Source organism: Dermacentor albipictus, chromosome 4, assembly GCF_038994185.2.
Source record: "Dermacentor albipictus isolate Rhodes 1998 colony chromosome 4, USDA_Dalb.pri_finalv2, whole genome shotgun sequence".
Lineage (NCBI taxonomy): Eukaryota > Metazoa > Arthropoda > Arachnida > Ixodida > Ixodidae > Dermacentor > Dermacentor albipictus.
In genome coordinates this window covers 75655890-75679426 of record NC_091824.1, presented here as the reverse complement: position 1 = coordinate 75679426, position 23537 = coordinate 75655890, and the positions used below count along the sequence as shown (strand labels likewise).

The window sequence follows — 23537 nt, the reverse complement described above, 5'->3', positions numbered from 1 at the left end:
AAAAGGGAAAGCTTGCGACTGGTACACTCTAAAACTAGGAAGGGTATCGCAGGAGTGAAGCTTCTGATTTACTCTTCAAAGAGTTGTTTTACTCCCGCGAAACGTCGAGTAGAGTGAAATGCATTGTTCACTCTCTCACCAAGGAGAGAGTGAAATGTGCTTTTCCCTCTCCCCTTCAGAGAGAGAGTAGAATGCCCGTTCTACTCTTGCGGCAATAGAGAACAAAACTTAGCGCAATCTTCTGCTTCAACTCTAGGTGGCTGTCCCCGAACATGGCAATGTATCACTCATGCACGCTGAGCAAACAACACATTGTTTTGCTTCTAAGAGAACAGGCTGCCGCAGTTCAAAAGAACGCGTAGCAAGCGCTCTACTTTTTCACTCGGAGTTGCCCCATCACGCGCGCGCGCTCAGGATCGCGGTACAACACAGCACCGGAGAAAGGTGATTCGTCCAGCGAGCAGCAACGAAGGCCATCCAAGGGAGATCGTGTGTCAGCCATCTCGCGTAGCCCCGAAAACACGACTGTCGTTCGTCATGCCGTGCATATAACAAGAAAACCTCCACGGTAAGTGAATTCTAACTTAGGTGCACATTCTCCGTATATGACATGCTATCGCCAGGAAGTCGTCGCTGCGCTTAGCCGACGCGATTGACAACGCATTAGGCATACGCGCTGTGTCTCTCGATGTCAGTCGAAAAAGCCAGTCGTCGCGATAACTGCATGTGACTTTATCACTTTGCCGTTATACGTAAGAGCTTTGAAAATCGCAAGCGCTGCCAGAACTATGGTATGGTCAATAAGACGCCAGGCAAGAGGAAGCTTAAAATGGTTTGTTCACCAGCCGGTGATTCCGAGCCCATGCGGAGCGTGATTAGCGTGCGTTTTGTGTGTTTGAATTTATTCAGTTTGGCAGTCTACTGTGTACGGAATGCTGTTGAAATAAGGAATCACATAACAGAAGGCGTAATTTTGCTGCCAGTATGCTTTTGTTATAAATAAGCCGCGCGCTTGACGGTGTCTCGCCCAGCACGAATCTGCGACCACTGAAGTTACGGACGGGCAGCACCAGTGCTAGTTAGGAACTTTGCCGCAGGCATTCAGCTGCATGCTGCAAGAGGTCGATTGGGCGCGTTATCTTGAACTTAGTGAAAACGCATGAGGAATCCATGTTGAAAGCTGAAAAAAACAGTATAAACCCCCATACAAGCGATCTTGCGCGCGACAGCTACAAGCGACGCGATGGAGAAGGCTGTTGCGTTCGCTCGTCGCCTACAAGTCGTACTCCGTGCAAGCGACGATTTTGAGCGACGCCTCCCCGGTGTTGCCGGTATGAGGGCTGCAATCACAAGTGACGCGTGCTTTAGTAATGATGAATCTGAACCTGGCAACGTTTAACGTTAGAACGCTATCTAGTGAGGCGAGCCTAGCAGTGTTATTGGAGGAATTAGAGGGTAGTAAATGGGATATAATAGGGCTCAGTGAGGTTAGGAGGACAAAAGAAGCTTATACAGTGCTAAAAAGCGGGCATGTACTGTGTTACCGGGGCTTAGCGGAGAGACAACTAGCAGTCGGATTCCTGATTAATAAGGAAATAGCTGGTAACATACAGGAATTCTATAGCATTAACGAGAGGGTGGCAGGTCTTGTTGTGAAACTTAATAAGAGGTACAAATTGAAGGTGGTACAAGTCTATGCCCCTACATGCAGTCATGATGACCAGGAAGTCGAAAGCTTTTATGAAGACGTGGAATCGGCGATGGGTAAAGTCAAAACAAAATACACTATACTGATGGGCGACTTCAATGCCAGGGTAGGCAAGAAGCAGGCTGGAGACAAGTCAGTGGGGAAATATGGCATAGGCTCTAGGAATAACAGAGGATAATTATTAGTAGAGCTTGCAGAACAGAATAATATGCGGATAATGAATACCTTTTTCCGCAAGCGGGTTAGTCGAAAGTGGACGTGGAGGAGCCCGAATGGTGAGACTAGAAATGAAATCGACTTCACACTCTGCGCGAACCCTGGCATCATACAAGATGTAGACGTGCTCGGCAAGGTACGCTGCAGTGACCATAGGATGGTAAGAACTCGAATTAGCCTAGATTTGAGGAGGGAACGGAAGAAACTGGTACACAAGAAGCCAATCAATCAGTTAGCGGTAAGAGGGAAACTAGAGGAATTCCTGATCAAGCTTCAGAACAGGTATTCGGCTTTAACTCAGGAAGAGGACCTTAGTGTTGAAGCAATGAACGACAATCTCATGGGCATCATTAAGGAGTGCGCAATAGAAGTCGGTGGTAACGCCGTTAGACAGGAAACCAGTAAGCTATCGCAGGAGACGAAAGATCTGATCAAGAAACGCCAATGTATGAAAGCCTCTAACCCTACAGCTAGAATAGAACTGGCAGAACTTTCCAAGTTTATCAACAAGCGTAAGACAGCGGACATCACGAACTATAATATGGATAGAATTGAACAGGCTCTCAGGAACGGAGGAAGCCTAAAAACAGTGAAGAAGAAACTAGCAATAGGCAAGAATCAGATGTGTGCGTTAAGAGACAAAGCCGGCAATATCGTTACTAATATGGATCAGATAGTTCAAGTGGCCGAGGCGTTGTATAGAGATTTATGCAGTACCAGTGGCACCCACGACGATAGTGGAAGAGAGAATAGCCTAGAGAAATTCGAAATCCCACAGGTAACGCCAGAAGAAGTAAAGAAAGCCTTAGGAGCTATGCAAAGGGGGAAGGCAGCTGAGGAGGATCAGGTAACAGCAGGTTTGTTCAAGGATGGTGGTCAGATTGTTCTAGAGAAACTGGCCACCCTCTATACGCAATGCCTCATAACCTCGAGCGTACCGGAATCTTGGAAGAACACTAACATAATCCTAATCCATAAGAAAGGGGACGCCAAAGACTTGAAAAATTATGGACCGATCAGCTTACTGTCCGTTGCCTACAGAGTATATACTATGGTAATCGCGAATAGAATCGGGAACACCTTAGACTTCTGTCAACCAAAGGACCAGGCAGGATTCCGTAAAGGCTACTCAACAAGAGACCATATTCACACTATCAATCAAGTGATAGAGAAATGTGCAGAATATAACCAACCCTTCTATATAGCTTTCATTGATTACGAGAAAGCGTTTGATTCAGTCGAAGCCTCAGCAGTCATGGAGGCATTACGGAATCAGGGTGTAGATGAGCCATATGTAAAAATACTGGAAGATATTTATAGCGGCTCCACAGCCACCGTAGTTCTACACAAAGAAAGCAACAAAATCCCTATAAAGAAAGGCGTTAGACAGGGAGATACGATCCCTCCAATGCTATTCACAGCATGTTTACAGGAGGTATTCAAGGCCTGGAGTGGGAAAAATTGGGGATAAAAGTTGATGGAGAATACCTTAGCAACTTGCGATTCGCTGATGATATTGCCTTGCTTAGTAACTCAGGAGACCAATTGCAATGCATGCTCGCTGACCTGGAGAGGCAAAGCAGAAGGGTGGGTCTGAAAATTAATCTTCAGAAAACTAAAGTATTGTTTAACAGTCTCGGAAAACAACAGCAGTTTACGATAGGTAGCGAAGCACTGGAAGTGGTAAGGGAATACGTCTACTTAGGGCAGGTAGTGACCACGGATCCGGATCATGAGACTGAAATAACCCGAAGAATAAGAATGGGCTGGGGTGCTTTTGGCAGGCATTCTCAAATCATGAACAGCAGGTTGCCACTATCCCTCAAAAGGAAAGTGTATAACAGCTGTATGTTACCAGTACTCACATATGGGACAGAAACCTGGAGGCTTACGAAAAGGGTTCTGCTGAAATTGAGGATGACGCAACGAGCTATGGAAAGAAGAATGATGGGTGTAACGTTAAGGGATAAGAAAAGAGCAGATTGGGTGAGGCAACAAACGCGGGTAAACGACATCTTAGTTGAAATCAAGAAAAAGAAATGGGCATGGGCCGGACATGTAATGAGGAGGGAAGATAACCGATGGTCACTAAGGGTTACGGAGTGGATTCCAAGGGAAGGGAAGCGTAGCAGGGGGCGGCAGAAAATTAGGTGGGCGGATGACATTAAGACGTTTGCAGGAACAACGTGGCCACAATTAGTACATGACCGGGGTAGTTGGAGAAGTATGGGAGAGGCCTTTGCCCTGCAGTGGGCGTAACTAGGCTGATGATGATGATGATTTTACTATAAAAAGTAACATACAATATTTCCGGAGGTATTGCTGTAGGTTTTTTAGCCTTGCACGTATCAAAATTGAATGATTTGCTCGTTCCGCGCGACAATCGGTAGTATTTGAGCGATGTACATCCAGTTCCCACTTCGTGCTATTGGCTAGTCGCTCAAAGCACTTCCGGATGACGAGCGACGATTTCTAGATTTCCAGAACCGAGCCATCTGTTCAAGCGACGGCCCGTTTTGTCGCTCGAAGCCGTCGCTCGTCGCCGACGCGCACTAAATCGCTCTCACAGTGTTTATCCCTAAGACTGAACTGTTTTTGCTCATGTATTGAAATGGTGAGATTATAGGTCTGGTTTTGTTTCCTGTTGCGGTTTTCGAGCACGGTGCGAAACTGAAAGGATGCTTATGTCTACGAACTCGGTGAATTGTCGAGCAGCCAGTTATACATCTGCATCGAATATAACGGCTGCTGTATGGAATTACAATTGCAGGGGCGCTTTGCATACGCTTATTGTTTTGGACATGCCTGTGCATTTGCTAATATGAGTTGGCGTGTCAGAGTTATGTCATATGAACAGCTTAATCAGCCTTCCTCCGGGGCTTACAAGCGTAATGTGTGCATTTTGCTACTGCATGGCAGATCAAAATGTGTTTATCGCTTGAATATTTTAGTAGAGAAATAAAACTTCAAAATGAAAGGTTTCTTTAATTCCGTGTTACCAGTCACCTGTCGTACACAGAACAATAAGTTGGTCTAATAAACTAATAACTGCGGTTTAACTGCAACTTTTACATGCCTTCAAGAATCTAAAATGCTAGGTTTCAAATTGCAGCAGCAGTCGAGTCTGTCAAAAATGAACTCCATTGCGCACCTCATAAATGAAAATAAGTTTATGCCTTTTAGTAAGCTTAGATGCAGGCCGCAGTGAACTTACTTGTTAGTATTGAAATGTGGGTAAGCTTGCCATAACAAGCCTTTTTGCCCTTTTTTATATGCACATCTATATATCCATTGAGCTGAAGGACAATACTTTCATCCCTACTGAGCATCATGTTTGCAGCTATGATCCTCAAATATGGGTTCAGCAGTGGCACAACCAGGGATGGTGTGGGGGGCACACTGGGCACGTGCTTAGGATGTGTCACAAGTGGTGTTTGCCATACACCTGACTTAAGTGGTGTTTGCGATACACCAGATTTATGACAAACCTATGACGTCTAAAAACGACCAATATTCTATTATTAGCAGGAGTATTCTAACATTGGTGACAAACAAGCATGAAATGTTGGTTATTTGTATTTTGTTTAAATCTAAAAATTGAAGTTAGTTTAGCAGTTGACTGTTGCAGTCATTTGGATGTTTTGCATGCATTTCACTAGGAAGACTAAGAGCTAAGACTTTCTTTTATTGCCATGGCCTTGACTGTCTTGATGTTGTTTTGCACCATGCCCTTGTGTTGACTTTTGCACACAATATATTTAAGGCACCCGCTTTAGATAACGCAAGAAGGCAGCTGTAAGGACACGAGGATGTGAAAGAGCCAGTGAAGCTCGACTTTACGTAGTGAAGAGGAGCGAATGACAAGAAATCAAAATACATTGGCATGCAATTTGAACACAAAAACTAGTATGTGGGTATATTGGGTGTACCATTTGACCAAATGTCAACAAAATCAAGACACAGTATGTTACCCCAAGATGAGAATTCTCACGTGCTCTAGGCAGTAGAGAGCATGCCTACTGGTTGCCTTGGCGCCTTGCCTCCCACTTCAATTCCTGCCTCCTAAGCTAACCTAGTTACAGTTTCATTCATTACCTGTATGTTATCAACATTTCTCTATTCTAAGGCTGCATATTTGTTGGCAAGTACCAGCCTGAATTTGTCTGCTTTTACCCTTAGTGCCTCTAGGTTGAGTTGTTTCTTCTTGAGCAATTTTGCTCTTTCTCACTTCAAATTGGGATGAATCGCAGCACTCGCTAGCGTATGATGACTGCACTTTTCCCTACCGGCACTATGCTGGGATCAGCAGAAAATATGAAGTAAATTGAATTTCTTGTTTCACCATGAGAGCTTTTCCAAGTCCACTTTCTGTTGCTACGCTTCCTGAAAAAGATGTTCATTATTCGAGGCTTATTCCTTTCTGCGAATTCTACCAGCATCTCTGCTCTAGCGTTCCTAGAATCGACACCGTAGTTGCCAATTGCTTATTCACCAGCCCGCTTTTTCAACACTTTTTCATTGAAGTCGCCCATTACTACAGTATACTGAGTTTGCACTTTTCTCATCTCTATTCGAACATCTTCTTAAAGCTGATGTACTTCCTCATCATCGTGACTGGATGTTGGAGGATAGGCTTGTACTACCTTTATTCGATACCTCTCATTAAATTTGATTACGACTACTGCTGCCCTCTCGTTAATGCTGTGGAATTCCTCAATGTTGTCCGGTATGTCCTTATGGCTTAGGAATCCCACCCCGTATTGTTTCTTATCTAGGAGACCTCTATAGCAGAGGACATGTCCGTTATCCAGCAATGTATAAGCCTCACCAGTTCTTCTAATCTCAGTAAGGCCGATGATATCACAAACAATGTCTTATAGTTCCTCAACGAGTCCTGCTAAGCTAGCCTCATTCGAGAGGGTTCGGATGTTAAGCGTTGCAAGGGTCAGTCTCCATTGGCGGCCTGTCCGGTCCCAGAGATTCTTAGCACCCTCTGCTGTGTTATAAGTCTGACTGCCGCCTTGCTCAGGTGCTCCGCAGCTGCTGGAGACTGAGGGCCTTTGGGTAAATGAGGTAAATTTGGGGTTTTACGTGCCAAAAGCACTTTCTGATTATGAAGCACGCTGCAGTGGAGGACTCCGGAAATTTTGACCACCTGGGTTTCTTTAACCTGCACTTAAATCTAAGTACACGGGTGTTTTCTCATTTCGTCGCCATCGAAATGCGGCGGCCGTGGCCGGTATTCGATCCTGCGACCGCGTTCTCAGCTGCCGAACACCATAGCCACTGAGCAACGTGCACGGGTGGGTAAATGAGTGAGCCCTTTCTTATATATATATATATATATATATATATATATATATATATATATATATGTGCGTGCGTGCGTGTGTGTGTGTGTGTGTGACTTCATGATAGAGGCACCTATGGCTGCCAGAAAGTTTTATTTGAAAGTTAATGCACTTCTTGAAAAACTCGCTCTCATTCACACACGTTTTGTTATGCCGGGTGCGCCAGCTAATTTTAGGCAGAGTTCAAAAATACGGGAATGCCACGTAGTTGGATGGAACCAAGGTAATCTTGTTTGCGTCGCTTGGGGATAATCAAAATATATTTTTTTCAGTCCGCCTAATTGGATAATTAGTCTTAATTATTCGACTTCTCAAATATTATAGTTAGTATAGAAGTTTCAATGAGAAAATTATTCAGCGACATTTATTTATTTATTTATTTATTTATTTTACAATACTGCCGCTCTCAGCCGAGAGCCTAGCAGACGGGCATGAACACATTCTTTTCCCGACATAAATACATGTGCGAGTTACACAAAGAATGAAAAAGCAACAATATTCAACAAAATACAAAAGATAAGGTAGAAAAGTTATACAACAGAACACTAAACAAAGCAGAATAAAATGAACAACAACCGGGGCATATCATAGCCAAAGCGAAAACGTGAAGTATTTGGAAACAAACAAGTGCATACATTCTTTTTTCTAAGCACTGTTAGTTTAACATAAAGAGAACAGGGAACAAACATGAGAAATTGTTAATAATCTCTTGTGATGAGCTCTAGTTGTGAAACGAACAGGGATAAAGAATTTGTCGCTGTTAATGATGAGTTAAGTTCATTCCATTCTCTGATTACTCGAGGAAAGAATGAGTACCTTAATGCGTCATTAGAAAAGGAATACTCGGTTAGCGTATGTTCGTGTTGATGCCGTGTTATTCTAGATTGCGAATATGAAATGCACCGGGTGATATCAATTTTATACTGACGGTGCAGCATTTGAAACAGAAATTTTAGTCGACCTCGTTTCGCTTTCGACGATAATGTGTTGAGGGCTGAGGAAGCTAAGAGACGTGAAGGTGAGTCAGTAGAACGATATTTGCTATGAATGAACCTTGCGGCTTTTCTTTGTACTTACAGCTTCAAGTTTAGCTATGTTAGTTGCTGTGTAAGGAAACCAAATTGTGTTAGCGTATTCTAAAATAGGTCTCACAACTTTTTTGTAGGCCAGGGGCATAATGTTCGTTGGAGCGATCTTTAGGCGTCTTTTTAGATAAAATACCTTTCGTAGTGCAGTAGTTGTAATATTAGTTATGTGTGTTTCCCAATTGAGGTTTGATGTCAGCGTTATTCCTAAATATTTCTGTTGCTCAACCATGGAAAGAGACGTGCCATTAACGATATAGGTGAAATGAGAGGGTTGCGTTTTTTGTTATTGTCATTGCCACTGATTTATTGACGTTAATAGACATTTGCCACTGGGAACACCACTCGGCTAGCGTGTTAAGGGAATCAGAAAGATCGAGATGGTCGTTATGGCTGTTAATTTCTTTATATATCGCGCAGTCATCCACGAAGAGTTTGATTTTGCACCCTATATTATTGGTTATATCGTTAATAAAGATCAGAAATAACAGCGGCCCGAGTACCGAGCCTTGTGGTACTCCAGATGTGACAGGAACGACATTAGATGGCATGTGGTCAAACATAACAAATTGTGAGCGGTGTGTTAGAAAAGCTGTTATCCAAGCAGAAACTTCTCCTTTCCCGATGGCATGCTCCACTTTTGCAATTAGCTTAGTGTGACTCACGCAATCAAAAGCTTTAGATAAGTCAAGTAAAATCATGTCAATTTGCGAACGATTATTAATACTAAGAGCAAGGTCATGAACTACCTCTGTTAGTTGAGTGATGGTTGATAAGCCAGATCGAAAACCATGCTTGTGAGGTGATAGGATGTTTTCACGTTCTAGAAATACTGTCATGTGTTTTAGAATGATGTGTTCTAGTATTTCGCATGAAATGCTGGTGAGAGATATGGGTCTGAAATTGGCAACATTATTTTTGTCTCCTTTCTTGTGGATCGGTATTATTTTAGCCTTTTTCCAGTCATGTGGTAGATTAGAAGGCGCTAGTGATTTACGAAAAATGTGTCCCAGATATCTACTGCACCACTCAGCATATTTTTTTAGGAATTCGTTTGGAATTTCGTCAGGCCCGATTGATTTCTTAGGGTCAATGTTGAGGAGAAGATTGTGGATTACGGTGTCTGTTATTATTAACCGATCAATTACTGACGTACATGATGGTGGAAGAGGGGGGAGTGTACCATTGTCTTCCGTGAAGACGGATTTGAAGAAATTGTTATATTTGTTTGCCGTTGCACTTTTTCCTTCTTCAGCTAGTTTGGTTGTTTGCTCGGTACCGCGCAAATGTTTCCAGAATCTTTGTGGGTTATCTTTTAGGAAGTTAGCAAGAGTGACACTGTAGTAATGTTGTTTCGAATCTTTTAGTTTCTGCTTGAAATCCATAACTGCAGATTTTAACTTCAAGGTTGTAGATGGTTTTGGGTTATTCTTGTTTGCCTTACGCAGCCGATTTGCGCGCCGTTTAGCATGAATGATTTCGCGTGTGATCCATGGATTCTTAAGGTGCTGTTTTTTTTTGCATTGGAATATAATTAGTTATACAGTGCAGGACAATGCTTTTAAAACGTAGCCACAATGCATCTACATCAGTAGATTCCTGAGATGCTTTTTCCGAAAAGGAATCGAATTCATGTGACAGATAAGTTAGTATGCTGGCGTCATGTGCTTTATGAAAATTGAAAAAGCTTTTTACTGTAGACTGGGTAGTAATACAATGATCAAGCTGGAATGTACACATAGGTATACTGTGATCAGATATTCCTTGAATAATGTCTATTTGTGCTTGACTTGTAGTAAAATGGTTGCTAAGAAATATGAGGTCGAGGATATTTTTCGTTGAGCCTTGAACGCGGGTAGGACGAGTGACAAGTTGATGTAGGTTAAAATTTAGCATTAAAGGGATACAGAATAAAAATCGAAGAATATAAAGAAAGCCCCACAGTTGCATTCCTAAGACACGATTGCTATAGTATATAGTCATTATTCGGGTTACTTGTGAGCGGATGGCTTTATTTTTGACTCTCTATGAGCGGCCACCGCGTCACTCGCTAAGCGCTCCTGACAACAAGCCGGCGGATCTGACGTCACACCTACCCTCAGCAGCCGCGGAGCGAGCTGGCCGGCTGCGCAGTTTTGTTTTCCTCGACCTGCGCAGTGCAAAATGCAAAGTTCTAGTGAGAGCGATAGCATGAGCGGAACTTAGGACTCCGACTTGGATGAGTGGCCTACTGAACGACCACGAACGATAAAGGCGTATGCCTACGATCCGTCCGCGTCGTCAAGCGCAACTGACGACGACCCGCCGCAGCAGTCCCCCTCCGCGGTGCCGAGAGAGTCTGGACCAGCAAAGTGGTGTTTACACTGTGCATTCCATGAACACGCGTTCGCCTCGAGAGATGAAGGGCGACATCAGAAGTGGAAGCCACATATAAACTCGGTTCCTGCGGCTCGGATCGCAAGCTCGCACCTGTCACGAATGAGTTACCGAGACGAGAGGCGCACGCCTCATTGACAGTGTTGCATCCGTGGCGGTGCGCCCAGCGTGATTCAGTCACGCAAACGCTTTGCCATGTTTGGCTTCAACAGAGCGAGGACGCTTATGCCTCAGGCTATGCAATGCCAAGCGACGTAAGGAAATTACTCTGCGTTCTGCGCAAAACGGCTTGCTCCGCCCGCTTGGATGGGTAGCTGCTAGCGCGTAAAACATGAAAGCCACCATTGCACAATACAGGTGCCGTGAGTACACACTGTACAAAAAAAAACAAAAAAAAACGTAGATTTCGTTGAAGATATTGACGCGTTTAGACCTCCCTGTACCTACGCCATCGAAGCAGGTGTGGCCGGCGGCGTGAGCATAACAGTCGGCTGCCGACTCACGCGCGGCAGGTGCTTGATGCGCGCAAGTAGCTGTTTTGAGAATAGATGCGGTGAAGCAACGGGTGAGGATTGAAGCCAGGCATGTGCAGTGACTGAAATGCGTCTCTGTAATCAGGGAACGTGTTGTTATTCACGGAGTGAACGAGTACGAGAACGGTTTCAGCGTCCCGTTGTTTCATCGCAGCCGAGCACCCCTTCCCTTGGTGCACACGAGATGGCGCCATCAGTCTCATATCGGCGAATTTTTTTTCGTCAGCCGTCGCTTCAGACAATGCGGATTTCGATTCATTCTGGCAGAATTGGCCAAACATCTGGCTCAGAACGTCATACAAACGACAAATTACGGTCAAACGACACCTGTGCGCAAAACTACAGCGTGAACAAGTACGCGAGAAAAAGACTACCACTGCCTGCCGTTTTCACATGCGCACAGCAGACCCTCGGCATTTTGCGGCGTTGACGCGGCTGCTCCGCACATCAAAGCACAAATCCACGAGATGAAAGACGAGGTTTTCGAACAGCTCGCGCGAGGAAGCGGTACGAAGAGGACGGTCGAACAAAAAAAGCGCGTTGCTGCAAACGCCAACTCGCCCCTTCGCGCGCTCAGTGTGGACGATCGCTCACAATGGGTCTCTAGGTGGGTAAGCGTGACGTGATATCCGGTTTTGCCAGAGCTTTCGGAGGAGGCCGGTAGGGGCTGTGATTTGAGAAATATTCACTAAAATAATTACTTTTCGCTCACTTCTCCTCAGAAAGAGTGTTGTTTTGGTCGCTCTCGGTGCGACAGCTATCACTGGAGACAGAAATCTCGGCGACAAATTTTTATGCCAAGCATACTAGCCGCGCAACCACGCTCTTCCTTGCTGCGCCGCGCGCGGCCGCGTAGCTACCATATGACGTCATAACAGTTGCAAAGCGGACGCTTAAGCTTCGCCTTCAAGAGTGGAACGCGACAGCGTTCCCGTCGACCCGCCAAGGGGTGTAAGACAATGGGCTATGGCGCAGCGACTACGCGCCCCGCATCGGACGCGGTGAGCGTCGAGCAACGCAGCGTTCGACGCGACAACGAAATGTGCGCCTGAGCAAGTGACGCACGCCTTAGCCGACGCCGACGACACCGGCTTTTCTGCGACGCGAGCTCCTTAACGCTGTCGCGTTAAAATAAAGGCTAGTATGCTTCGCATCCTGGGCTTAACCTTAGCTAAGCCACAGCCATTTTTTATTCACTATCCCTTTAAGTAACAAAATACTTAAAAAAGAAGCGACAAAATATGAGATTGTCCAACTCAACAGATAACATAGAATTCGCGGAACTGTCAAAACTGATAAACAAGGCGAAAATAAGTTATATTCGAAACTATAATGCGAGAAAGACTGAAGAAGTCGTAAAAACCGACGCAGCCTCAAATCAGCGAGAAAGAAACTTGGCATAGGACAAACCAAGATATTTGCACGGGAAGATAAGCAGGGTGCTATCATCAGCAATCTCTAAGATATAGTAAAAGCAGCGGAAAAATTCTCTACTGACCTGCACAGTACCCAGAGGAGTCAGGATACCTCCATTAGAAAGAGTAATGTTTACGATGCAGAAATTTAGAAGACACAGAAATGCAGAAGACACATAGGGACACACACAGTGCTATGTGTGTCCCTATGTGTCTTCTTTTGTCCCGTCTTTTAATCGCGCTACCGTACTCCCTTTGAAAATGCATTACCAACAAGCCCACATTGCAACCCTCGTGAACATGAAACGAGAAAGAGTGGAGACAGAGTAATATGGAGTAACAGTTGATTTAATCAAAGATGGAGGAGGCATAATGCTTGGAAAACTGGCGGCCTTTGTACGAAGTGTCAATCCACTGCAAGGGCCCAAGAAAACTGGAAGAATGCTAAAATTATACTAATCCACAATAATGGAGACGTTAAACAACTGAAAAATTATAGACCCATTAGCTTACTCCCACTATTATATTAACTATTTACCACAATAATCTCCCATAGAATGAGTGCAACAATGAACGTTAGTCAACCGAAGAAACAGGCTGGCTTCAGGAAGGGATACTCTATAATGGATCAAATCCACCAGGTTATCGAGAAATCCGCAGAGTATAATAGGCCTGTCTATATGGCTTTGATAGATTACGAAAAGGCATTTGATTCAGTAGAGATACCAGCAGTCACATAGGCATTACGTAATCAAAGAGTATAGAACGCTTACGTAAATACCTTGGAAAATATCTAGAAAGGTTCTACAGCTACCTAAATTGTACAGAAAAAAAACAGGAAGATACTTATAAACAAAGGAGTGAGACAGACAGACAGAGACAATCTCTCCAATGCTATTCACTGCGTGCTTGGAAGAAGTATTCAAGCTATTAAACTGGGAAGGCTTATAGTAAAGATCGACTGCGAATGCCTCAGCAACCTTCTGTTTGCCGATGATATTGTTCTATTCATCAACAATGCAGAGGAGCTACTACAAATAATTGGCGACCTTAACAGAGATTCTGTAAGAGTGGGGTTGAAGGTTAATATGCAGAAGACAAAGATAATGATAAATAGCCGGGCACAGGAACAAGAGCTCAGGATCTCCAGTCAGCCTCTAGAGTCTGTGAAGGAGTACGTTTACCTAGGTCAATTAATAACAGGGAACCCTGATCATGAGAGGGAAATTCACAGAATAAAAATGGGTTGGATCGCATACGGCAGAGATTGCCAGCTCCTGACTGGAAGCTTACCCATATCATTGAAAAGGAAGGTGTGCAGTCAGTGCATTTTGCCAGTGCTGACATATGGGGCGGAGATTTGGAGACTGACAAAACTTGAGAACAAGCTAAGGACCGTGCAAAAAGCGATGGAACGAAGAATGCTAAGCATATCGTTAAGAGACAGAAAGAGAGTGGTTTGGATCAGAGAGCGAACGGGTATAGACGATCTTATAATTGACATCAAGAGAGAAAAAGGAGCTGGGTAGGTCATGTAATGCGCCGGTTAGATAACAATTTGACCATTAGGGTTACAGAATGGGTACCAAGAGAAGGGAAACGCAATCGAGGATGACAGAAGACTAGGTGGAGCGATGAAATTCGGTAATTCGCCGGCTCTAGTTGGAATCGGTTGGCGCAGGACAGGGGGGTAACTGGAGATCGCAGGGAGAGCCCTTCGTCCTGCAGTGGACGTAAAACTGGCTGCTGATATATATATATATATATATATATATATATATATATATATATATATATATATATATATATATATATATATATATATATATATATATATATATATATATATATATATATATATATATGTGTGTGTGTGTGTGTGTGTGTGTGTGTGCGCGCGCGCGCAGGGCCTTTCATGTCTTCAAGCACAACCATACCTACTCGGTGGACAGGGGTCGCCCAAGCAGAGCAGTGAAGGGGGCACATCCCCTCCCCTGCTGTCTACAGTGGGGGAGGGGCCAAGTCACCTAATTTGAATTATAGGCCTATTTGCATGGTTAGCACGGTGGACTGTCCCCCTGGCCAGTGGATAGATACGTCTATGGTTCAAGTAACCTGAAGCAACGCCCTGTATATATGGAGTGGTGATTGAGTGATCTATGAACAATATATATGCGAAAGACGCACACACACACATGTGCGTGTATTTTTCCCATATGCTTCAAAACGCAGCATTAGTGAATAAGCTAAATGGTATTCAACAATAAGTTAACAGCATTTAGTCAACAACTTTATTGTTCTCAACAATCAACAATGGCTCAATAATACTGAATGATGCTACGTAACAGCCGCCGTTCGATGCTACGAACAGGCGAGCGGGAGTAGTGGGGTCGTGTCAGAGGTGTCGCAGGGTCAGATGATGGAGCGGGCATAGAAGGGGCGAAGGAAAAGGATGCGCCAGAGGGGCGAGGGGGGTAATCAGGATAGTAGCGCGTCGGAGAAGTCCAGCGGCTGTGGCAGTCGCGAGCGACATGTCGAATGCGTCGGCAGTTATAACAGATTGGCTTGTCGTCCACGGTTCGCCATTGGGAGGGGTTGCGCTGTCCATAAGAGGAGTAAGAAGAGCGCGGTGTGGACGTGCGTGGAGACAAAGGTTCTGAGCGTGCGGAACGAATGGATTTCAGGCCGACGTTGGATCTTGACGGATGACGGCCTGGATCAAGGAGATTGTCACCGGAGAATGATCAGGTAACGGGAATGAAGGGGCCGCCGGTTGTGCCATTTCGACCTCACGACGAATGATGCTGGTCAACTTGTCAGATCGCGACGGCTAGTGGGAAGAGGTCGTCACAGGATGACGTAGCAGCTGTGTTGGGAAGTCGCGTGATGTGCTGGGATACCCGGCGGCATTTAGCATGCTCGAGACGGCGGCACTCCTTGAAGATGGTATCGATGCTGGTGGCATTCGTAGACACAACTAAACTGAAGGCGTCGTCAGCAATGTCTTTGAGGACGTAATTAAGCTTATCGTCCTCAGCCATGTTCGGGTCAGCTTTGGCACAAAGGGCCAATACGTCGAGAAAGTAGGACACGTAGGACTCGGTCGACGTCTGTATACGTGTGGCAAGGGCTTTCTTGGCATTGACTTGTCGACCAAACTGATTGCCGAAAAGGTCGTGTAGCTTGTCTTTGAAGAAATCCCAGCTCGACATCTCCTCTTCGTGAGTCTGGAACCACGCCAATGGAGCTCCGTCGAGGTAGAAAAGTACGTTGGCAAGCATAATAGTCGGGTCCCACCTGTGACTGGTGCTGACACGTTCGTATAAGCGGAGCCAGTCGTCAACATCAGGACTGCCGTCTCCGTTGAAAACACCAGGATCCCGAGGTGGGGAAACGGCGACGTAGGTCGGCGCTGCAGGCCGAGACGCTTGCGTAGATGAAGTGCCGCCAGCAGGAGCCGAAGTTGTATTGTCGCCGTTGCGACCGCTGCGAAGATCCATGACGGGTACGGGGAACGTTCACCTCCCCCAAATTAATGTTACGTGAAGCTGAAGCCGAATACTATTTACAATTTATTTGCAGGGAAGCTCACGGAGGCCAAAATGGCGACGCTATATCAAACGGGCACACACATCTTCTTCGTTCTCCTCAGTGCAGCCACACTGTGGCGGCTGTTCCGTAGCAATATAATTTAACAATACGCGTATATCAACAGACTTTAGTCACCAACTTTAGTGTTGAAACCTACTGAGCAATGGCCTAATAATACTCAATACTATGCAACTAATGGCAACTGCATTTAGTCAACGAATTTTTGTGAACTACCCAACAACTTTATTGTTGAATTATTGCCCTGTGCTTTCAATAGTTGTCGACGTATTGTTGAAAATCTATTGAGCCAACAATTAATCAACAATATGCCAACAACATTTCAACAGTCATTTTTATAAGGGATAGCCATTATGTTGGTTTCAAATATTTTAGCGGGTATATATATATATATATATATATATATATATATATATATATATATATATATATATATATATATATATATATATATATTGAAAAGTATCGCAGTGCACTTATCAACTCTGTCAGGTTAAAAAAAGATGTGTAACAGGGCAGATCTTATGGCTATTGTTTGGAAAAGGTGCCAAAGTTGCTGTCTCAGATGTTTATTTGCTCCCACGGTACAATCATAGGATGACGCAACCCTCCTTGGGGGGGATGACACATTTTTTCTACCCTTGCGGCGATTTTTCGCTGTACTTCGAATATATAGGCAATGATTTTACGGTCCAACTCAGTCGTCTCCGAATTCATATTGCGGGTCTCCGCCATGTTGAGCTGCACCGCGCGCATCGCCTCTTAGTTCCTCTTGGTCACGGCTTCCACGGCCTTCTGTATGACCGCTAATATCTCCCGCTGCATTCTTGCCTGCTCCACAACTTGGTCGGTCAACACCCCCATTGTCTTGTTGACCATCGAAGATGTCTGCACCATCATATCCTTGAAGTTCACCTGCATCGCTTGCATATCCTTCATCATCATCATGTTTTGCTCCATTCGTGCAACCGTATATAAACTGGAAAAGGCAGAAAAAAAACGGATCGAGGTATGCAATGAGCTTTCATCCATACTGGGCCCACATAGGTTCATGCTCACATAAGCATCGTAAGTGTAAGCCCATACCACCGCATATGCCGGCAGTATAGCAAATTGCGGTATGTGAAGATGAACGCCGGCAGGAACCGCAATGTGTTGAAGTGTAAGAGTTCATTCATATTACGAATAATTAACGTACACTCAGTTTACTTAGTGATTTCGAAGCCAATGTAGAACTATGTGAGGAAACTCTCTTGAACGTGTTTTTAGTTGTTAAGAATGCTTTTTACGTAACAACGAGTTGAGTTAAGGGCTGGAAATGCAAAATAAGGTTCAAGCACACATAACATTTTGTGTTAGGTATATTTTGTAATATAAAAAAGCAGCGCAAGCACCGTTGGGCACCGTCGGCGTATACGGGTACATGCCCAGCTGCTGTGATCTGCTTCGAGTTCACTGTTGTAGCCGTGCTCTTTGCCGCGTGGTAACATAATTGGCTACCGTTAGGTGGTGTTAGTGTGCTGGACTTGCGTCGCCCACCGGGAGAGCCATCGGCATTTTGATGCTACTTTGTACGTGTCCTTAACGATCTCATATGGCAAATAAGCTCTGCGGCATTCCGCAAGGTGAAGGAAGTATCATGACGCGGAAAAAATTGTCATCCATGCTAATGTAGCACGAAGCTATACAAAAAAAATGTTATGGGGCTTTACGTGCCAAAACCACTTTCTGATTATGAGGCACGCCGTAGTGGAGGACTCCGGAAATTTCGACCACCTGGATTTCTTTAACGTGCACCTAAATCTAAGTAAACGGGTGTTTTCCCATTTCGCCCCCATCGAAATGCGGCCGCCGTGGCCGGGATTCGATCCCGCGACCTCGTGCTCAGCAGCGCAACACCATGACCACTGAGCAACCACGGCGGGTTGAAGCTATACAAAGTACCTGCGTGCTACATTACGATAGATGACAATTATCTATTTGAAAGGAAGCCACGTATTGTAAAGGCAGGTTCGGTCACACTAGGCCTACCAGACACCTACGCCAACAAGATGACACCGACAATCGGCCGACTAGTCTGTAGACTGTGTCGTCGAGAGGCATTCTGTCAGATTTTGTCGCAACGCCACCACTGTGACCGATGACAGCGAGTCGTCCCAGCGTGACAGGCTTTCGTAACGCCGACAGAACCAGTCTGCGGTTTATCGTTCGGTCAGTCTTTGTGAAAGCGACCGCATAGCGAAAATATCCCACCGAAAACGCGATTTTGTATGTATTTAATCACGCTCCAAATTAATGGAAACTTCCTAAGTCCAAGATCTACGGCCTTTTCCAGCCGTCAGTGCCGAGATAGACCAGATGTCGAGTTTGTTTAGCGGAAGGCCTACCAACAGTCGATGAATTCGTGCCCGTACACCCACTACGTACGGGCATCGGCTCGGTCACGCTAGGCCGATACGATGCTGATTTTGGTCTCCACAATTCAATATAGTTCAGTTCTGGTGATAGCGACATTGAATGGACAGCTCTTGACTTTATACGGTGCGCACATAAAGAAGTGGCGACATGCCACGGAGAGTGAGCACCTGCTACCAAAATCAGGAGGGCGTGAATTTCAGGTCACTGCAGCATAGTTTCCCTTCTATTTAAAACGACAGATGAGCGGTGACCGTATACCTGCAAACGTAAAGAAATTAGGATCGTCGGCAGCTTTTCTCGCTAGTTCCACAACGTAGACATTTGTGGCGCGATCAGTGGCCGGCGACTGCAGTGTGCGTGCTCTCCAATCATTGTTTTCCTTGAATATACCAGTGCTGTGATGCACTGGCGTAGCCAAGTTTAGAGGGTGGGGGGGATGGAAACCTCTCCCCCCAAATTTTCCGAAGACCCCCTCTTCGATCTTTCCCGCGGAACAGAAAGTTTCTAGAGGTGGGCTCCGAAAGAACGACACGGACGAAAGGGAAACCTTGAATGTGAAACAAAGGCGACGGCTGGTGGTGGTCCGAAGGGGGGTAGGGTAGTGTTGTCATGGGAGCGATCCCCTCTTCCATGCACATAACATTGCGGCCCCACTCATGGCGCACATCTACCTCATTCCGGATCGTTTTAACCATAACTGCTGACGGGGGATCAGCACTAAAAATTGGACACCGATAAAAATGGGGCGAGAGCGTGCATAAAATTTTGGGAATTGTTGCTCCACACCAGGCCTTTGTGTCGTCGAAGAGCTTCTCATTTCTGGTACTCGAAGGAATCGTCGACCACGCTGAGCGGAAGAAAATCATTCCGAAAATAATGGTACTTGCTTGTCTAGGATAGGCACAGAAAGCTACCCCCCCCCTCTATTTTTCTACTTCTATTTCCTCCTCTTGTCTCTGACTTTCAATATGCAAAAAAAAGCTTGAGCGGAGATTGCTGTAAGGCTAATTTGTACACGCTGCTAAGGATGAAAACGGGGCGAGAAATTTAGGGGACGCTTAAGCTTCGCCTTTAAGACTGGAACGCGATAGCATTCAAAGATCCCTCACTGTTTCTCACGCTTTCCGCCAACTGGAGTGTATGTACCCGAATGTTTACCGGGAAACGTTGGTCGCCAACTCTATGCACGAAGGCGGGCTTTCTGGTATCTTGCGTGGGCCACGATGCGACGCAGGCGAGCGCCAACTGGAGGTATTGCAAAGGACCGGGCGCACTGTTCCGTGGCCCCCCAGACACCCGCGCGCTGGCGCGTGCAAATAGCCGACGCTGGGGCTGGTTTGTAATGCCGTTCTAAAAGAGATTTCTTTAAGTTTTCGCGTAACAGAATTATGTTTTATCGTATAGTCAAATTAAAATCCGAGAGATATATCAGTAGGTTTAGTGCAAGTTATATTTTACGATTTTTCCACGTATTTCAGCTTGAGAAATTCAATCAGTCCAGTAAATACCTTGGGTCACGTGGAGAGCCTTGGTATGGGAGCTCCCAAAATGTTTACGCTGTAACGATGGAGAAAGAAATTCAACGGGAGAAGACATGTCACGCCTAGTGTCGACTCTATTCGTTAGTTGACGCGAGCATCGAAAAAAAAAAGAATGTAAAATGAACTTACAGACCTCTTAATTTTTTTTATTCTTTGTTGCTAGAACTCAAAATTCTTGCGTATAAATGAACTTATACTTCGCGACTAATTTTCCTTGCGTCACCTAGTAACAAGCTAGCGGCACGCCATCCGCACCATATGCATGCGTCATTCGCCAGATATGCCACGAAAGCAAGCGAGGCCGGCTGCGTATGTGAAGCTCGCCTGCTCGGCGACCCGTCTCTTTTGGATGTAGCCCGTTTGTCGGGCTCCCGGCGTTTTCTTGCGTTCCGTCGGCATTTCGACACGGCACTGCTGCACTACTGGACTAGAGCAAGGTGAGGAATTTTGTTTGGCAGTCTGCGACGCATTTGAAACAGATTTAGGCCTACTGCACAAAACTCAACCTATATAGTAACGCAGTTACCGAAAAACTGCTCCGCTATCCAAGCCTAGTTAAATTGAGGTAATTACTCGTACTGGAAGATGTTTGCAACGCTTTCTATGAGCCCAAGCATTATTGAACTTATTTCGGCAATTTTTGGGCACGCTCGCCGCACCTGACTTTGTGACGAAAAGCACCTCGGCCGTGTGACGCAGTTTCGCGTGTACTGAATCTTACCGGGACAAGTTTTGGCTTGCAAGGATCGTTCGCAATCATTTTTACTGAATAATAAAATGATTCCGTGCAAAGGCCGTCGTGGTTCAGCACTAGAAGCGGGGAAAAAAATGCCGCGCCGATCAGCGGAGCCGGCGTGGCGTGTACCAACTGGCATTAAAAATGCGCGCGCCCAAAACCGAAACCTGAATGTCTTAATACCATCCTCTCGGTGCGCTACAGTCAATTCGGCCACTGGGCTCTGTGGGAGTGTGCGCTACTATTGAACTTTCTTTCTCTATGCTGTAACGCTCTACGATGCCGACACCGGATCTTCCGCGACGCGAACTGCTTATCGAGTTGAAAAGTCGCAGGCCTACGCAGCATAGTCACAGCATAAGCTGCAGGAGCGGCAGCGTAGGTGCTCCATTTTCGTCACCACGCACAACAGGTCTTCGCGTGGTTTTCACGAGAACGCCGGATGTCAACGGCGATCTGCGGCTTGTCCTGCTCTCTGCACAGCGGCCTGCTGCGCCCGATGTTGCTTGGTTGCAGCCATGCGCGTAGCTCTACGAATCGCTTCCTCAGGTTCGTCCCTAGCGAGGAGGTGCCATAACGTGTGTCGAAGTGCAAACACAGGTATCCAGACTACGTGGCGCACATGTCACATCCTTTGACCCATGGCACGGTACGTTGCTCCCTTACAAAAATGGTTGTTGAATTTCCATTGTTGATCTGTTGTACTATCATTGATTCCATAGAAACTCCACAAAATTACAACATTCATTGAGCCAGCACCATGATAGTTCAAGAAAATTTTTATTGACAACTACACAATAATTTTTTTATTGATGAAATATTGTTCAATTTCTATTGCGTAATGCCAACAACTGGACCGAGTTAAACAGGCGACATACAATTTACACGAAACAATAAACATTAGTTTAGGTTCCTTAGTTTAGGCTACAACATGAAATGGCGTAATTAAGCTGGCCAGAGCTTCAACCAAATATTATTTAAAAATTTGTTGCACAGGCAGTTGTACATTCAAGTGCAGAACACTGCAAAATAATGCACTAATGCATTATTAATGCAAAATAATGCTGTATTGAGCCGCTGCAGCGCCAAATGCACAATCTCCGGATAGGTTCAACTTATTTTAATCATTGTGGATATTGCAATGTGCGCTATAACTGCAATGGAAGACCTGAAAAAGATTGAGTGTAGGTGATTCAGTGTAAAGCTTGTACATTGTACTACCAAGGAAAGAAGAGGTTCATCCCACTGGGCAATGTACAGGGTACTTTTTCTTTTTCGCTGCACCAAATTTTTAAACTTGCAAAATATAAATCACGGTAATGTTATGTTTACCATACGAGTGCACAGATTGGCGGCCTCTAGATGCAGCGCAATTGCCGCACTTACGTGCATAATTAGTAAGGTTACGCTAATTAACTTTCTAATTATCAGCAATAGGTGGCTACAGCAAATGAGTACTTTGGTGCCCATGCTCGACACTACCTATCCCAATGATCAAATTTTGAATAGTGGATTTCATGTGGGAGCTTCGCGAACAATTAGTTCCCCTTGGCAGGCTCCTTGAAATCGAAACTGGCTGGACAAAGAGCGCCTTTGTCGTCGGCGTAGCTTCATGTCTTCCTCAATGCATGCAGAAGCACCTAGAATACTGATAGGTAACCGGTTCTTCAACTTTTGTTTCGAGCCTATCGGTACGTCAATGTACGGATCCTACTGGACCTTACCAAAATTTATATTACGTGGCATCACAAGCTACCACAACAATACAGAGCCTGCGGAAAGGCGACCTCGGGTAAATTTACACTATTACATTACGGCAAAATATGCAACAAAATTCAGTGTAAGCGCGCCTACACGCCGATTGGCAGAGGTCACGCGACCAACTAGAATGATGATGATGATGATGATGATCGGCACCAAAAACCTTTGAAACAGGGCGGAGACAAATAGTCTCTTAGTCTGCTTGATTTATTCAGGTTTTACACCTGTATATAGCGACCGAGACGCGACTCATACAGACTCATGTTCGCATCAGCGTGCGCGACCTGCCCGTCGTCAGAAGAAAACATTTGTCGATTGATGCCGTTCACTTCTTCTCGCGCCATCGTTGCCGCGTAAGGTAACCTTCAGCGCATTGGTTAATCAGCACAGCTTTGCCACTGCATTCGCGCGGCTGCAACAACGAGCACTTAGGGAATGAGCCAAACCAGTGGTAAATCGCCACCGTTTGCGACTACTCGCTTCGTGACAACTTGATGCATTTGTTGCCTTCGAGATCGAGACGATGTGTCGTCACGGAGGAAATCTCGGAGGCGATGCTTCAACATTGCCATCGATACTGAATCATTGTTTCAACGCAGACAATTGCGATTTGCGCAGCAAGATAATTTATTTTATTACACTTTGTGTATAACTGACAGCTGTGCAAAATAATTATAGAAGTTCTTCCCGAACAAACTATTTTTGAAAGTTTTTTACCAAACCTAGCGAAATGTACAAAAGTTAACAAGCAACATTGAAATTTGTTTCTTTTCTTGCGTGTTTGGTTG

The 23537-nt window shown here is 45.2% G+C and overlaps 2 protein-coding genes across 6 annotated transcripts in view; one reads left to right on the top strand and one right to left on the bottom strand.

Annotated features, from left to right (window-relative positions):
* The window catches only part of LOC135895879 (ensconsin-like), a 438594-nt gene that overhangs the window by 30759 nt on the left and 384298 nt on the right, over nt 1-23537 (top strand). Inside the window, exon 1 of one of the 5 annotated variants that reach the window (XM_065424090.2) lies at nt 455-568. The exons of the other annotated variants lie outside the window; for them this stretch is intronic. The gene's annotated coding sequence lies outside the window, so the exon portion shown is untranslated. Of the gene's footprint in view, nt 1-454; nt 569-23537 lie in introns of those variants that run through there. 5 annotated transcript variants of the gene reach the window in all.
* LOC139059660 (uncharacterized) overlaps nt 16919-23537 on the bottom strand; it is a 43386-nt gene continuing 36767 nt past the window's right edge. The window contains exon 5 of the mRNA XM_070538084.1: nt 16919-17272. Coding sequence (XP_070394185.1) covers nt 17056-17272 — 217 coding nt within the window. The 3' untranslated portion in view covers nt 16919-17055. The remainder of the gene's footprint in view (nt 17273-23537) is intronic.